We start from the raw sequence: 16474 nt of genomic DNA, 5'->3' as shown, positions 1-16474 counted from the left end.
GGGTGGGGCTACAGCGTGGGGGCGGGGCGAGGACGAGGGGGCGGGGTACAGATGAAGGGGAAGGGGCGGAGAGAGGCCAATGGGGCGGAGCAAGACGGTAGGCGGAGCGAGAACAATGGGGTGGAGCGCAGGCCGTCGTCGAGGGGCGGGGCTGGGACGAGGGGGCGGAGCGAGCTCGGGGGCGTGCCCGCCCTTCGGGCCGCCCCCCGCCGCGCCCGCCCCGCCTTCCCGCCCCCCCCCCCCCCCGGGCGGCCGCGGCGGTCGAGTGCGGGGAGGGAGGGGAGAGCGGGTCACGACGTTGCCGGGGCGGGGATAACCCCTCACGTGGAGCAGATGAAAGGGCCGCGGCGCGACGGCCGGGGGAGCCGAGCGGAGCCTGCGACCCACAAAGCCGCCGCCGCCGCCGCCGCCGCGATGGGGCTGTGAGGCGTCCGCCCGCGCTCGGTCCTCCGCCGGCCCGCGACTATGCCCGGCCGCGCCCGCCCTCCGCGCCCTCCCGCCGCAGGACCATGAGGCCGCGCTCGGGCGGGCGCCCAGGGGCCCCGGGCCGCCGCCGCCGCCGCCTCCGCCGCCGCCCCCGCGGCCCCCGCGGCTGCTGCCTGCCGCCGCCGCCGCCGCTGCCGCTGCTGCTCGGGCTGCTGCTGGCGGCCGCGGGGCCCGGCGCGGCGCGGGCCAAGGAGACGGCGTTTGTGGAGGTGGTGCTGTTCGAGTCGAGCCCGAGCGGCGACTACACCACCTACACCACCGGCCTCACGGGCCGCTTCTCGCGGGCCGGGGCCACGCTCAGCGCGGAGGGCGAGATCGTGCAGGTAGCTGCCCGCCGCCCGGGCCCCGCGCCGCCGCAGCCACAAGATGGCTCCGGGGGCTGCGCCCGCCGACCCCGCCGCGGGCTGGCGGGCGGGCGGGCGGGCGGGAGGGGCGGCGAGGAGGTCTGCTGCATCCCTCCCCGGCCGGCGGGCGGGACGCGGCCTCCGGGGCGCCGCAGCGGGGGGCGAGTGCACGTGGGGACTCTGTCTCCTGTGGGTCCGGGGGGCGGGAGAGGGACCCCGGGTCCGGATACCCATGTTGGGGCGGCCCCCTTGGGCCGGTTGGGCATTTCGGTTTGCCTCAGGTGGAAGTCCTGGAACTACCTGTTGAATGCCAACTTTGGAAAGAAGAGTGATGAAGGATGGGGTGGCTTGTTTCAGGTCACAGGCTTTGCTTTCCATCCTTGCGTGTTCTTTTTGAGAGTAGTAGCCAGGTTTGTCCGCGGGCTGCCCATTAGGTTCTTTCCTGGAACCTGCCGCCAGCTTCACCTGGGCGCTGACCCCCCTGCAGGGCTCTGGACAAGCAGCAGCAGGCAGGGAAGCAGGGGGAGCTGGCGGAGGAGTGGGGATCGCTAGTGCCCTGGAGTGGCCGGAGAAGGCAGCCTTCGCTGCGTGCCTCAGATTACAGAGGGTGGGAGGGAGACTGCCTGCCCGCTCCTGGGCCAAGAACTTCTGCGGAGGGCCTGGAAATCGGGAGACAGGGTCGCTCACTGACAGGGCCTCCCCACCTTGCTCCCAGTGAGAGAGGTCTGCATTCCAAAGGGAGCTGGCGAGGCAGAGCTTTTAAGCCGTGCCTACACTTTGGAGGAGGGACTGAGTTGAAGCCTCTGCGGTTGCTAAGCTGGGTAGATGCCTTCCCGCTTCCTTGGCTATGATTTTATCAACTTGTTAGTAGACTGCCAGCGCACTTATGGCGGTTAATATGCATGCCTCGGATGCGGGCGATTTGAAATGGTTGGCTTGATTTGGAGCCTTTTTGGAGGTGATGGGATAGCTGCAGGGCTCTGAGCTTGGGGCCTTCTGTGCTTTACTCTTGGATGACTTATGAATGAAAAGAGGGGAACTGTACGGATGATTGCATGGCAGCCTCTTCCTTTCCCCTCCCGTGGTGCATACTCAGCCCGGTGTGGATAGGACAGGGAGCTGTGCTGCTTGGCTCCTTAGAGGTGTGTCCTTACAAAGACGGGGGAGGCACCCTTGCCAGGCATTAATCAGCAGCATTGCCTCACAGGGCTCTTATCCCCATCTTAAACTTCTGCAGGGTAAATACAAGGGGAAACACATGTTTGAGTCCGGTGACTACATATGTTAAAGGCTTTGGACTTTTTTCCTTGCTCATGTTATAACTATGGTCTTTAATTTATAAGCTTTAGAGAAGATGGTCTACTGAAGATTCCTACACGTTTTAGTGGCAGTCTTCAAGAATAGTTTGAATCTTAAAGCCTGCTCCTTGTAGCTCCTTGTTTCTCTTTGAGACTTTCACTGTGCCCTGATGGCTTTAGAAATGTTTGATTTACAGCTTTCTAAAAGAAAAGATGTTTTAACGTGGCACTTCACTTTTTGAAGGAGACTTTTGAAGTTTGCGATTTTTATCTGCAGTGTTTTAACTTGTACTCTCTCTCCACCGTAGTTTGTCTGGCGGGCTATCCATTATGGGTAGTGCTGGGCTTTGAGATAATCCTGGGTTCACCGTTTAATACAAAATTAGCAGTTTAAACACACCATTTGTAGCTATTTTATCCTTGTGAGTAGAGCGGGAATGTATGAATTTGGCAGAAGGAATCTGTTCTCTTTTGACTCTTTTTGAAGTGCTTATCTAACTTTTTTGCAGTCCATTAGCTTAGTGCCCCCCCCCAAATTAAGTCAACAATTGCTAAGTAAAGAAAAATGACTTAAATGGTATTTAATAAGTAGAACTGTTAAGCAATCACTAATAGGTGTCCTTAATTCCTTTATAACTGCACAGTGTGTTGGTGAGTTTATCTGAGCTGTCTGAATAGTAATTTCTTGCTGTTCTCACTCCATATCTTTAATAACTTTATTGTGGGGGCCTACTTGCTGAACCTCTCAAGTGCAGAAACGGAGCTCAGGGTGGCTCTCAGGGCCATGTGTGTACAGAGGCTGGCATGCTTTTATTAGTTCTTCAAATACTGCTCGGACTGAAGTAACTGGCATGGTCCCTGTCAGCCCTGAAAAATGTTTTTGTAAGGGAAGCTGGTGTTTCAGGACTGCTGGGAGGAAATGTAACATTTTGTATGAAAAGTGACAATGTAGAAGAAGCAAATTGATATTTAGCTTCAGATTAATCATGTTTTTTCCTAAGCACTTTATTGAACTTCTCAAGCCTTTATTTGCTATCTTAAAATAATTGTGCGTGATTTGCTCTTTACGCTTTTATGATCTTCAGAGCAGAGTTTATTTTCCGATAACTAAACCTAAACAGTGGCACTGAAGCATTGCTTGTGTTATTTCCAGTGCAGTTCGGTAGTGCTGTTGTTCATGGTTAAGGGGAGAAAAAGACCCGTTTGGGAGTTTCTTTACTTTAAACGTTCTAAGATAGGAAATTGGTTTGCATGACTGTTTTTCCAACCTCCGCATTATATACAGGACAGAAGATACCTTATCACAGTCTGGTTTGCCCCAGATACTTCTAATTAGAGTACCTGTTGGTCATTTGCATGGATTAGGGGAAGGGAGGCCTGGTTGAGAGAGACGGGGAGAGAGAGAGAGAGAGAGTGAGTGCAAGAGTGCGAGTGATAGTAATTGAAACCTTGGGATTAGTCACCAGGATTCTTGGTTCTCTCCTTGTGCATTTTAGGCTTAAATAACTTTTCCAAGGTCACCAGTGTGCTCTGTTAAGAAGAAAGATTTTTTTCTTTTTTGACATCTTCATCTGTGAAAGTAGTGGAAACAGTGTGTGGATATGAAATGCTGTTAATTATCTTATCTTATTTATTAATGCAGCACTGAAGCCCATTTGCTCCTAAGGGTCAGGCATAGAGTGGGAGTGCTGGAGGAATTAATTACAGCTCTGTCATTCTGAAGTGTGGAACTTTAAAGCGCTCTTAGACGTATTGATACATATTTCAGCTTTGAACCAATTTGTTGCTATTATGAGATCATTATCTGAAACTTGCAGACTTGGCTGCCCAACTCACATGGTTAGTGATGTTAAATAAAGGCCTGATTAAGCACTGGCCAGTGGTATGTGGATTGGTTAAACAAACAAAGAAAATTTGCATCGCTAGAGATGAAAGATTGTTTTAAAGTGGAAAAGCATTTTTCCTCCTTGAAGTCAAATATTTAGAAATGCTTAAGAAATTCATTTGTAGAAGGACGCTGAATGATAGGTTTTGTGTAACTTTAAAATTGGCCTTTCTATATCCTGGGATAAGTGTTGAATGGTCTTGAAAGCAGAGGAAAGTTGAGAACATTTAAGAACTAAGCCAGTGCGTTTAGCTGTGAAGGGTTGGGGGAAGCCAGGTGGCAGGTTAGAAGGGCTGAGGGCATCCTTAAATACCCAATATTAACTAAGGGCATCATAGGGAATAATTTTAGGAAACTAATTCCTCTGCCTTGTTTCCCTGTCAGTGTGTTTCTGCAGTTCAGTATTTGATCAAACACTTTTCTTTTCATCTCCGTTTTAAGTTAAGGGGCCTGCCTCTAAAAATTGACTTGGCCTCATAGAACAATGTGTGCTGGCAGCTGACCTGGATTTACACAGAAAGAGATTGCTGACTGTCTTGTCAGAAGGGCCTTCATAGGGTAAAACCAAGCGTTTGATTTGGGAGAAAACATTAGGGCTGTGTTTTGTGACCTTATGAATTCTTAGGGTCTCTTATTTTCTGCCCTGTTCTCTAAGATCCCACGGGAGCTGTTAATGGAGATGCAGATGGGAGTGGGAGGTTTAAGCGTGGAATCTGCAGACCAGAGGGGAGGTGGTGATGGCCTCCATTTATGGTGTACAGGGCACTGTGCCAAGCACATGTGTTTACTCATCGTCTCCTGACTTTAAATGGAATTAGCAACTACTGTTAACCCATTTTACAGATGAGGAAACTGAGGCCGAGAAAGGCGATTTGACTTACTCCAACCTCACCCAGCTAGCAAACAATAAAACCTGGGTCAAAACTCAAGTCTGTCTGCCCCCTTTGCTCCTGTTTTTGCCAAATAAATAGAACTTGGCTGGTTAGGTTTGGGCATTAATTTGAGTCTAATTACTTTTTTTTCTTTTTTTAAAGATTTTATTTATTTATTTGACAGAGAGACACACAACGAGGGAGGGAACACAAGCAGGGGGAGTGGGAGAGGGAAAAGCAGGCTTCCTGCCGAGCAGGGAGCTTGATGCTGGGCCCGATCCCAGGGCCCTGGGATCATGACCTGAGCTGAAGGCAGACGCTTAACGACTGAGCCACCCAGGCGCCCTGAGTCTAATTTCTAAGAATCGAGTATAGGGGTTCTTAACCTGAGGGTCACAGACTTCCAGAGAGGGCCTGTGAACCCTTGAAACTATATACACAGTTATACACACAATGCACTTGTGAATATGCTCTTCTGTTTTCCTGAGAAGATACACAGTTTTGCCTCTTGGGAGTTCTCTGATGCCCCTTCTCCCCAAGAGGAAAAAGAGAAGCACTGATCTAATACCCGTCATCAAAGAGTCCATTACTAAGAATCTGGAGTCACGTGGGACTCCGGCTGGCGAGAGTTGTAGAGAAGTCTACAAGTTTGTGTGTCTCCATCGGGCATATTCATCTGATAAATGTTTACCAAAACCCTATTTTCAGACACTTTATTGCTGTTTTTTTTTTTGGAGTCCACAGTCTCTTACAGAGACAGACATGTGTATGGATAAATGATAATCCTTCCCAAGAGGGTTTCCCCATTGAACTGAGACCTTAGTTCCCAAGACATCCATTGTCTATAATGAATTAGCTTCTCTCCTGGGCATCCATCTGGTACTAGTTAAATGCATTATCCTTGGGGGAAGTGAGAAAATAGCCTCTCAAAGAATTTTTGCATTTTGTGCAAGAAGGTGGCGATCTGAAGGCAGCATCTGTGAGAACGGACTGTACGTGTGTCCTTTTCACCATTTCCTGGAAAATGAAATGGAGCATCTTTGGACGTCGAAATGCCTTAAAAACAACTCCTCACACTTTATTTTGTGGACCGTGGCCCCATGGTCATGGTCTGTTTGTTTTTGCTCTTCCCAGGATCCATCCCTGGTCCCCAGTGTCTGCCACTTATCAGACACTTAATAGTTGGTGAATGAATGATGGATTTAGAATGGACATCAGGCAGGCAAGGGGATTGGAGTAACTTCCTTTGACGTGGCTGATGCATTCTTTGATGATCTTGCATTTTTGGTTGATATTTCCAGAAAGTTGCTTCATTAGAATGGACCTCTGTCTGGTTGTGGTGGCCCCACTGGTACCATAACTGCAGGCTGTGTGAGAGCAACCTGTGTGTGTGCATGTCAAGGGGCAGGACACCTGGCATTAATAAGGGTCTGTAGATGTCCTTTGCTTGATAAAACACGGAGTACTGGGAAAGCTGTAACGTGGACAGCCATTAACAGATGGACAGAATTGCACGAAGAACGGTTTACAGCCCAGCCCCAGTGTCCGTAGAAATGACAGCCAAGGCTTGGTATTCAGAACCCTCCTTAATCTGAGTCTGTGCCATATGTGAAGACTTTGCTTCCTGTTGGCGTTTCCCAAGTCTGGAGAATGTGGCTTTACAGTTCATGACCAAAATGACATTTCAGTCAATCTTGATAATCAGAAGAACAGATTCAGCCCTTTAATGTGTGAGATAAGGAGATCCAGAGAAGTGGAGTGCCTTGCCCAGGGCATGTGGTGAGTAGAGATGACCCTGATAACGGTTTGGGTCTCCAGACTCCCAGGCTTGGAGCCTTTCTGTCCTTTTCAGTGACACTTCAGCTGAGCGCAGAGATGCAGACATGCTTCAGAATCAGGTGTATTGTTGGGGAAAGTCAGGCCTTCTTACGCTGTACTTTAGGTTTAAATGGTTTTTTTTCTTTTCTTCTTCTTTTAATTTTTATTTATTTGAGAGTGAGCACAGAAGCTAGGGGAGAGGAAGGGCAGAGGGAGAGGGACCAGGAGACTCTGGGAGCGGGGAGCTGGGCTGAGCAGGGAGTTTGACAAGGGGCTCGATCCCAGGACCCCGGAATCAGGACCCGAGCCGAAGGCAGACGCTTAACTGGCTGGGCCACCCAGGTGCCCCTAAGTGGTTGCTTTTCTCCTCTGATTTAGATTTTGTGACTTGCTCAGTCTTTCCCTCTGTCAGAGCTTTAGAAGATAGCTACTGCTGTATATCTGTGCCACTCTGCTTCCCGCGTGTCAGGCTTTGGGCTCAGGGCTGTGCTCACACTTAGTGGGAGAGCTAGACAGCCCGCCCCAGGTTTTGAGATGAGGAAACTAAGCTCCAAGAGTGAAGTTACTTCCGACGTCACTGAGCACGTCTGGGGTAGGGCTGAGATGCAAACCCAAGTCTGGGTGATTCTAAGCCATTTCTGTTTTTACAAGACTGCTTCACCTGGCACTTGCTTTTGCTTGGGATGAGATGATGGGAACTGATGGTACAATTTGGACTTGGGAATACCCAGGAACACTGACCAAGAAGCGAGTCTGTAACTTCAACTGAGAAGACACTCTACGCTTACAGTGATTTATTGCCTGCCTTCCTTCTCTCGTTCTAACTCGTTTTTCCCATGAAGGGCCAATCTGCCAAGTTTGGGAAGAGGGACCACTGACTTGAAGTATACAGCTGTCACTTGATGGCTCGTCCGTTGTTCTCTGGCTCTTAAGAAAGTTGGAGTGGCCATAAATGTTCTGGCCTTTAAGGGATTTCTGGGGTTAGACACACCTCCTCCCTGTGGCTGACTTTTAGAGCGGTTCTGAAGTCTGCGTCGATTTCTCCCACGTTCTGCACCTTTCTGACTTTGCACAGACTGCACGCTCCCTGTTTGATGTAAAAGATTGCAAGAACCTGAAGGTGCGTATTCTCTCTACTCATCCTTGCTCTGAAAACTCACTGCAGGTGCTGTGCTCCTTCTGTCAACAGACATTGTCTGCTGCCTTCTGTCCGCCAGACCCTGGGTGAGGTGAGGTGGCAGGTGGGGAGTGAGCAGGACCCCTCCCCACCCAAAGGCAGCTGAGTGTCAGGGGCAAGCCACGCAAACCACAGGTCTTCCGTGGTAGGATGCATCTACAGGAGACTGAGGGTGCAGCTGGAGTGGGGGGCAAAGTTTAGGTCTGAGCAGCCCATTCTGAAGAAACATGGATAGGAGGACATACTATGTGGATTTGAGCCTTCTGGCCTTTTCCTAGGCGTTGTTACCTCCCTTTGAGGTTAAAGCTGATAACCTCTTTGTGGAGACGTGCATTTTATACCTGTCAAACAGGATAGGGAAGAGGTAAAGGGTAGAGGTTCTTTGTTCCATTTGTAGCCTGAATGAGATGTTTTAAAGTCTGACTTCTAGCAGCTCTGTTGACTCATGATAGTATGAAGAGAATGAGGTCAGCTGCCTTATTGTGGTTCAAGGGAGAGCATTTTATTTTTATTACCCTTAAGATGTGTTTTAAGACTTGGTATTAAAAAAAAAAAAAAAAAAAAAAAAGATTGGTGTTAATCCCCTTCTCTCCGGCAGCCAGTGTGATATGGTTGTTCAGAAACTCAATGTGTAGACTTAATTTGGTGGAAATAGACTTGGAGGATCCTGCCAGTTTCGTGTAAAAGTGTATGCGGGAATGGGGATTTCCGTGGCGAAGGTGCTGCATTTTAAAAATAAAAGAGGGGGCAACCTGGGTGGCTCATTCAGTTGAACTTGCATGGCTTTTGATTTTGGCTCGGGTCACAACCTCAGGGTTGTGAGATAAAGCCCCACCTTGGGCTTGCGCTGGGCATGGAGCCTGCTTAAGATTCTCTCTCCCTCTATCCCCCTCCACCCCCCCAGCCCTGCCTGCCTCTCCCCACTCTCTACAAATAAATAAACAAACAAGTAAATAAAATAAAGGGGATTCCTTAACACAGTTAAGAGTCTGACTCTTGATCTCAGCTCAGGTCTTGCTCTTAGGGTCATGAGTTCAAGCCCTGGTGCCTACTTAATAAATAAATAAATAAACAAACAAACTAAAAGTCACGCTTAATTGGGTGTGTGTAAGATCCTATCCAGTGCTGTAAGAATTTGATTAAAATTTGATTTTTTACTTGAATTCGAATACGGTAACTTGTCAGCTGACATTTATTGAGTTTCTCCTATGGATACAATGTAGAGAAGAACATAGCCTTTTTCCACCCATGATATAGCATGTGCTTTTCAGATGTTTCTGAGATTTCTCCCATACAAATTGGGACAGTTGAAATTTGCCTGAGAGGAAACTGAGGCTGAGAGGCAAAGTAAGCATCTTGAGGCCACAGAGCTGGAATTGAACTTGGGTCACCTAGAGCCAAAGCTCACTGACCTGCTTGCCTGAGGACTTGATGTATTCTGGTAGATAAGGCAAAGATGTTAGAATCTATTCATTTTACATTGCTTTCAGTCAGGGCCAAAATCTTCCTTAAAAAAAAGAAATCTGTAACTTATTGTTTTTTTAAGGTTTTATTTTTAAGTAATCTTGCCACCCAGTATGGGGCTTGAACTCACAACTCTGAGATCAAGAGTCGCATGCTCTACCGACTGAGCCAGCCAGGTGCCCCGTAACTTACTTTTTAGTCGTAAAAATCTTATACACTTATTGCACAATACTTGGAAGATACGGAAAAGTATGAATGAAAAAAGTGAGCCCCACTACCTAAAGATAGCCTCTTTTAACCTTGTGTGTTCTGCTGAAGCTTTCCTTTCATTTTCCTGCAGTCTTGGAGGTATTCTAAAGAAAATGGTGAGAGAATATTACGTGGTGCTTATAACCCTTCATTCGCCTTGAGTATTTTCCAGTGGCTAAATGCTCTGAAACCTTTTTAGTGTCTGCGTAACATACTCCTTGTTTTCCATTATTCTAAGGAGTGGCTCATCTCCATTTCTTGATAATTTTCTTAGGGCGAAGTTCTAGAATTAGGACTGTGGGGTCAAGTGGTATAAACATTTTGAATGCTCTGCAGAGGAGTGGTTTTAGTTTAGGTTCCGCTGCCGGGTTGGCATAGAAGTTTCCACCTATAACTGCTCATAACAGGGGTAGCATCTGTTTCTAACAAACAAATCTGGAAGGGCAACTTCATCCACGTGAAAATCTGTGCATTTCTGTTAGTGAGTAGTAAAATACTGGATTTTTTCCTCTGCCATGAGGATCTGAGATATTAGGAGTATCTGTATCAAAGGGAAGTTCCCCGGTGTGGTCTCTGGGTCCTTCCTTGTAGGTGCATCTGAGCGTGATTCAGGAGCACCAGGGCTGCGCATGTGCGCTGGGCAGGGAGAGGCCGGCTGTCCTCGCACGTGGCGGTGCTCAGAGGCCGTGAGAAGCGCTCACTGTCGGCTCACCCTGCGGCCCCAGGTTGTGGCCCAGGAGGGTGCTGCTCCTGCAGCCACTGTTTCGGGCCTCGCCGAAAGAGCAGGTTTTCTGCTTCTGAATAGGCTAGGTTCCCTATGAATCTGTCCTCTCACTCGGAGTGACGCTGTCGGTTTGCGGTGGGCAGAGACGCAAGTAGAGCCAAGAGCCAGGTCCGCAGGCATGCATTCAGACGGCAGGACCAAGGCTGAAAACGGCTTCCTGGTATTTTCTTTGATCCCTGTTAAAAATCTAGAGGTTTTACATAAAAATCCAGGGCTGTGGCTCTTCTTGCAAAATGAAAAGATTGGGCAACATTGGGTCCCCTTTTCTGCACGGCAACCGCCCATCTTGCCTCCGTGGAGTAGCAGCCGTGCCCTTCAGATGGGTCATGGGTCCTCCGGTTAACTGGGTTCTGTCTCCTTGCTTTGGTTTCCTTCACTCACTGGGAATTACATTTACCCACGCCTGGCCCCATTGGGCCCTGGAGTTTGCCATCCTTTCTCTGAAAGTTCTGAAGCTGAAAGCATTTTTTTTCTTTTAAAAGATGTTATTTATTTATTTATTTATTTGATTGGGGCGGGGGTGGGGGTGTAGCACGAGCTTGGGGAAGGGCAGCAGGAGAAGCCAAGTCCCTGCTGAGCTGGGAGCAGATGTGGGGCTTGATCCTAGGACCTGGTGATCATGACCTGAGCTGAAGGCAGATGTTCAACCCACTGAACCACCCAGGCGCCCCAAAGCTGAAAGTGTCTATGTGTTGCTCTGAGTCTCCTTTCTTTCCCTCCTCAGCCAGGCATGGTGTCTGATGCCCGTTTGCGGCAGTATGATGATGCCTCAGGGGACCCCGTGAGCCTCTAGTTACATTGCTGGGGAAGGCTCAATGGCCCTGTGTGACCAGAGTGCTCTTTTTGCCTTGGGACAGGGGCTTTCATTTTTTTCTTGTTCTTCTCGAAGGCTGATGTTGTTTGACCTGTGTCTCCATGAAGATCTTTGTTCCTCTTCTCTTTTTGCTCCTTGGTTTCTTTTGATCTCTAGAGTTCCTGTTTGAGCTGGAAATGCTGTGGCTCAGCTGTCCTTTTATAGTGAGGGGACTGCGGGGCTTCCAGCCTTTGGTCACAGGAGAAGCTGTGATTAGAAGTGTGGTCTTGGGGCTCCCCCAGTGCTGGATCTTTCTCGGACAGTGTCCTGCTCCACTGGTTGAGTTCCAGAAAATCTTCCATGTGCCTGATGGGTTAGGGTCTGCAGTGTACTCTGACCTGTATTATTATCATTTCTTCTCTCAGCTGGGAGTGAGTGGCCTTCCCTGAATTCTGCCCCAGAAGGCCAGCTGCCCTTCAGGTTGTCCGTGTTGCCAAGGTTTGTCCCATACTTGGACATAGACTGCTTTTCTTTGTACCTAATTGTATACTTTTACTTAAGTGCCTATGACACATGTGTTCAGCGCTTTTATGCAGTTTTAAGAAATGACACGGGGTACCCAGAGATTTTTCATCTTTTCAGAAAGTGCCTCAGTGTTGGAGTTCGTGGTAAGTAAGACAGCCAATGGCATGTAAAAAATGTTGCAATCTTGACTTGCAAAGCTTTTTCAAAATCGTAATCAAGGTAGCCAGTGGCCAGGTCAAAAGGAAATGGTGCGCTCCAGACGATGCTTGATTTCCTCTTTCCTTGCTGACCTTCCCTCTTCATACCTCGCATTCTCACTCCTCAAGTCAGTTCTTCCTCTCTCCACCAGATTCATTTTTCGATTGGTAACTTTGGATCTCATCGCAGCCTTGATCCAAATCTTTCATTTCCGTCCCACTGTTGACTACTTAGCTGAGCATACAGGTGACCTGGGCCTAAAGTCTCCCTCTCATTGTTGCCTCTGGGCTGCAGACCTGGGTCCTTTGCATTCCACCTTTGTTCCCTGAGTGGGTGCTGGGTTTTCCTTTGTGCCTCTCATCCCGAGAGCCCCTCTACTATAATACATTTTTACGCCCCCACATTCCTGACCCCACCTTTCCCTCTCCCAGGGCTCTCACCTGCACTGGGGTCACATGTCCAGGCCTTCCTATCACATGTTTCCTGTTCCACCAGTGTGTTCCTTTGAACCAAAATCCTCTGTCCTTCACTTGGCAGCAGGTCTTAAATTCCTCATTGTAGTTATTCTCTTGTTCATGTTTTCTTTTCCCCAAGAGATCACAGCTCCCAGTAGCTAGGGATTATGTCTTACTCATCCCTTGCAATACAACTCAAATATTTACCGAATTGAAATCCTTCTTCTAGATCATAATACTTAGTGATGGGGATATCAGTGTGGCCAGAAAAAGACTGGGCTTGTTTGAGGGAGAACTTTCTATGATTGTAGAAACAGTTCACAAGCCGCTTGTAGACATGGGTGTGTCCTAGGGCTATTCCAAGTAGTTGGGATGGACCAGACTGGCACAGTAATTTCACCTTGCCCGTGCTCTCCGGGTCCGGAAAAGGAGGTGTGGCCCTGGGGATTATGCCATCTTTAATTCCTTCCAGCCTGGTGTGTGACTGCGTGGGTATGGTGTCCAAAGCATGCTGGAGAAGAGACTATTTCAGCCTGATGGCAGACTTTGAGGGAGTATGTTTTATTTAAGTTTGGTTAATATCTTGGTGACACTTAGAAAACGGGTACTTTTGAGGAACAGCAAAACTTATATGTAGCTCCAGTGTGACCCGTCAGAAGCAATGGTTCATAGGTCTTTACTTAAATTTGTAACGTATCGTTAAACCTCATTTCTGCCCGCCTTGGGAAGCTCTGGCATGGGCCTTAATCCTGTATTTTAAGCGCTGGGTGGGAAGCAGAGTTTTCAAGGACTACAGTAGTATTTCCTAAAGAGGCCAGCAGGCTTCGTGTGGAAGAAATTTCAATTTTAATTTCACGAACATTTGATTTGCTGCTCTTTATGGGGCCCACTATGAACATCTGGAAATTATTCAGTTATTTCTTGGTTATGGACATGTTGGCATGTTGAGATTATTTTTTGGTTGTCATTGCTGTTTTTGTGGGATAGTGGCTATCATCTGGGCCCTGGAACCTTCTGGAAGATTCTGGAGTCTATCTATGACATGTTATAGTTCACTTATACGAGAGGGTTTCCTTTCATGCCTCTTCAGGGCATATCCAGGACACGTTCCAGTGTCCATCAGTAAATGCCATCCAGGAAATTAAACAAACAGCTGATGTATAGTTGTGGACTTTGGGTGTTATTAGGTTTACATCTCTAGGACACACATACACTCGCCTGTGGCATTAAATGTACTGTGTGGGTGATTTCAGGTTCCAGTGGCAGTGGGAATTTTTGCATTTCCTGACTCTTGTGTTTAAATCTGCCGTCTCAACATTGCATCACCATAGGTTTTCCCATTTAATGAATATTTATGTTGAGCCGAGTTCTATACGAATGCTCTGGTTTCTGCCTTGATTATAGCTTGCCGTGTACTGTGGCCAGGAGTGCCCTACAGACAACAGAGTTGGCACATGCCTCAGCATGCCAAGCCCTGGCGGATGTGGTTAGGGACCACGGTGACTGGTGCTTGGGTTGCCATGCCAACCTTGTTTTTGGATGGGGGAGGCTCTAAAACAGCAGTGGGATGGGGGCAGAATGGTTTTGAATGCTCTAAGGAAAATGATTCCCCATAGGTGCCCCTGTAGGAAGATGTCGTAGAAAACTCTAGAATTCTTACTACATGCTTAGAGAATGTTAATTAATTTTCTTAATTTACTTTCACCAGGCTGTTTGCATCCTCCTCTTGCGAACTTGTGGATGTTATATGACATATATGTGTATGTATGTATATATATATCATATTTATAAATCTCATTGGCACATGTGTTCCCTACTTGCTGCAGGGTGAATAGGGAATCTCCTATCTCCTACTATTACCAGTGCCCTCCTCTCATGCCCTACCAACATCCCCTGCCCTCTCTGATAACTCTAACCTAGTGATAGCTGATTGGAGTAGGGGGAGGAAAAGAAGAATGAGGCAGGGAGGGTGCTTGGGGGACTCTCTCTCTCCCAGCTCTTTATCTTCATTCCCCTGTTTTCCCCATCCCAAGAAGGCCTATCCTCTCCCCTACTTATTCTCCTTATTCAGTAAAGACCCTGGTTGTGGGTGCTGTCACCCAGGTGTGGGACCTTCGGATGCGTAGCTCTGAAGTCTTGGCAGGCGGAGTTGGGGACAGGAGGAGGAGGAGGATTGTGTCCCGGGCACCCCACACTAGAATGCTGTTTGCCCCTTTGCAGATGGTGCCCTGCGTGACTAATTCTGCGGTCCTTGGTGTTACACAGTGACATGGTCAGGAAGGGTCTAGTAAGCCAGATAGGGGCCCATTCTGGCAGAGCAGGGTGGGACTGGCGGGCGCCATCAGCTGTCCTAGCATTTCCTGACAGGAGGAGGGCTGAGCTGCCAGAGGCTGGGACCTTCACAGGCTCAACAGCTCAAGCAGTCTCATGTTGGCCTTGCCTTCAAGGCTCAAAACAGAAAAACAACCCTCCTACCCCCACCCCTTTGAAAGAAAACTTACATTTTGGAAGGGGAGGTTGATCGCACATTGCTTGCTGACTTGGGGTCAGCTATGTGACATCCATTAGATTGGATCCTCCTTCAGGGCAGGTCTGGTGTATCTATCATCTGACATTTCCCCCTGACTCCAGCCTGAAGGGTCTTATCCTGTGAATTAGGAAGAACTTTACTTCCTCAAGATACCTGATTTCTGTTTGCTGTAAATTGGTCCTAACGTGGGTCCAGCATGACCATGGCTATGAAGGTACCCCCTGGAGTTCAGTACACGAGGCCGTCTTGTGGGAGCTGATGTGGCACCTTTGTATATGTCCTTCCTTCTTCTTTCTTCCTTGCTTCCTTCTCAGTAATTCTTATATGCTGCTTCTGATTTCTGTCGTTTGTTCCTACAATTTGAGGGAACCATGTTTGTTAGAGCTGTGTGCAACATTAGGAAACAAGATACCAAGGGGACATAAGGAGTTTAGTATGCAGATTCTTTTTTTTTTTTTAAGATTTTATTTATTTATTTGACAGAGGAAGAGAGATCACAAATAGGCAGAGCAGCAGGCAGAGAGAGAGGGGGAAGCAGGCTCCCCGCTGAACAGAGGGCCCATGTGGGGCTTGATCCCAGGACCCTGAGATCATGACTTGGGCTGAAGGCAGAGAGGCTTAACCCACTGAGCCACTCAGGTGCCCCTAGTATGCAGATTCTTGACCTCTGCTCTGGCTGCTTTTCTGCTCTGTGTTAGTTCTTAAGAGATGAACTGACCCGAGTGGGGTCCCTGAACCTTGGGTGCCTTAGTAATTACATGGGTAGGCTTTTTGTGGGGCAGAAATGACACCACCGTTTTATGGGCGAAGATACACATGTATTCCAAGAGTTAATTTTTGAACTCTAATCTGCTTTGGGTATAAGTTCCCCTTAGTTCTGTGTTACAGGGACGTCCTTGGGCCAGCTGCATTTGGGAGGAGTGGAGAGGACACTTCTGTGTCATTGACCATTGACGGGGGTGTTAGGAGCAGCTGTTTTCAGCTTTGCTACCTAGGGTTCACCAGGTTCCTTAAAGCAAGTTACAAATTTTGCAGAAGGAGTGGTCCTGGATTTCCTTCGCTGATAGGAGAGACTGCCTTGGGTTTGAACCCAGTCACCTGCTATGGAAACGTAGCTTTGCCTCTCTGGGTCTCAGTTTCTTCATCTGTCAAATGGAGAGAAATATTTCCTCGAGTTGTGAGTGTTAAATGAGCTACTCACAGCTTGTAGTTTTAGTGGTGGTGAGGCTGCTGATGGAGAAGATGCTAAACATTGTTTCAGGACGTTCCTTGTGCCTAACCTGCTGTAGTTCCCAAGTGGTTGACCATTTTTATTCTAAAGTGGTAGTTTAGCAAGGTTAAAGAATCTAGAGGTGCTACTTCATTGAGAAGTCATAGCACGGCTGTCTTTTCTTAACGTGCTCTGTGTCTCACCACTTCGGTAGCCCTGCTCCCCAGGTGGGGGCCCATGGACTCCCCAGAGTGGCACAGGTCAGCACTGTGCAAGAGGCTCAGGAAGCTCGTTCCTCCCTGGTCCCCACTTCCCAGTTTCACTTCTGTTTCCTGGGAGGTGCGCTTTGCTGCAGCTTCATCTGGTAACCCCCGTACCCTACACCT

General features: G+C 48.4%; 1 protein-coding gene across 1 annotated transcript in view; it reads left to right on the top strand.

The window, feature by feature from the left end:
• Window positions 1-241: 241 nt before the first annotated feature.
• Window positions 242-16474, top strand: part of ZNRF3 (zinc and ring finger 3) — a 153705-nt gene continuing 137472 nt past the window's right edge. Inside the window, exon 1 of the mRNA XM_032311519.1 lies at window positions 242-809. Within this exon, the coding sequence (XP_032167410.1) occupies window positions 510-809 (300 nt within the window). The 5' untranslated portion in view covers window positions 242-509. The remainder of the gene's footprint in view (window positions 810-16474) is intronic.

Source organism: Mustela erminea, chromosome 13 (genome assembly GCF_009829155.1).
Source record: "Mustela erminea isolate mMusErm1 chromosome 13, mMusErm1.Pri, whole genome shotgun sequence".
In the NCBI taxonomy this organism is placed as follows: Eukaryota; Metazoa; Chordata; class Mammalia; order Carnivora; family Mustelidae; genus Mustela; species Mustela erminea.
Note: the sequence above shows the minus strand (reverse complement) of the source record. Positions and strands in the feature narration are given on the sequence as shown.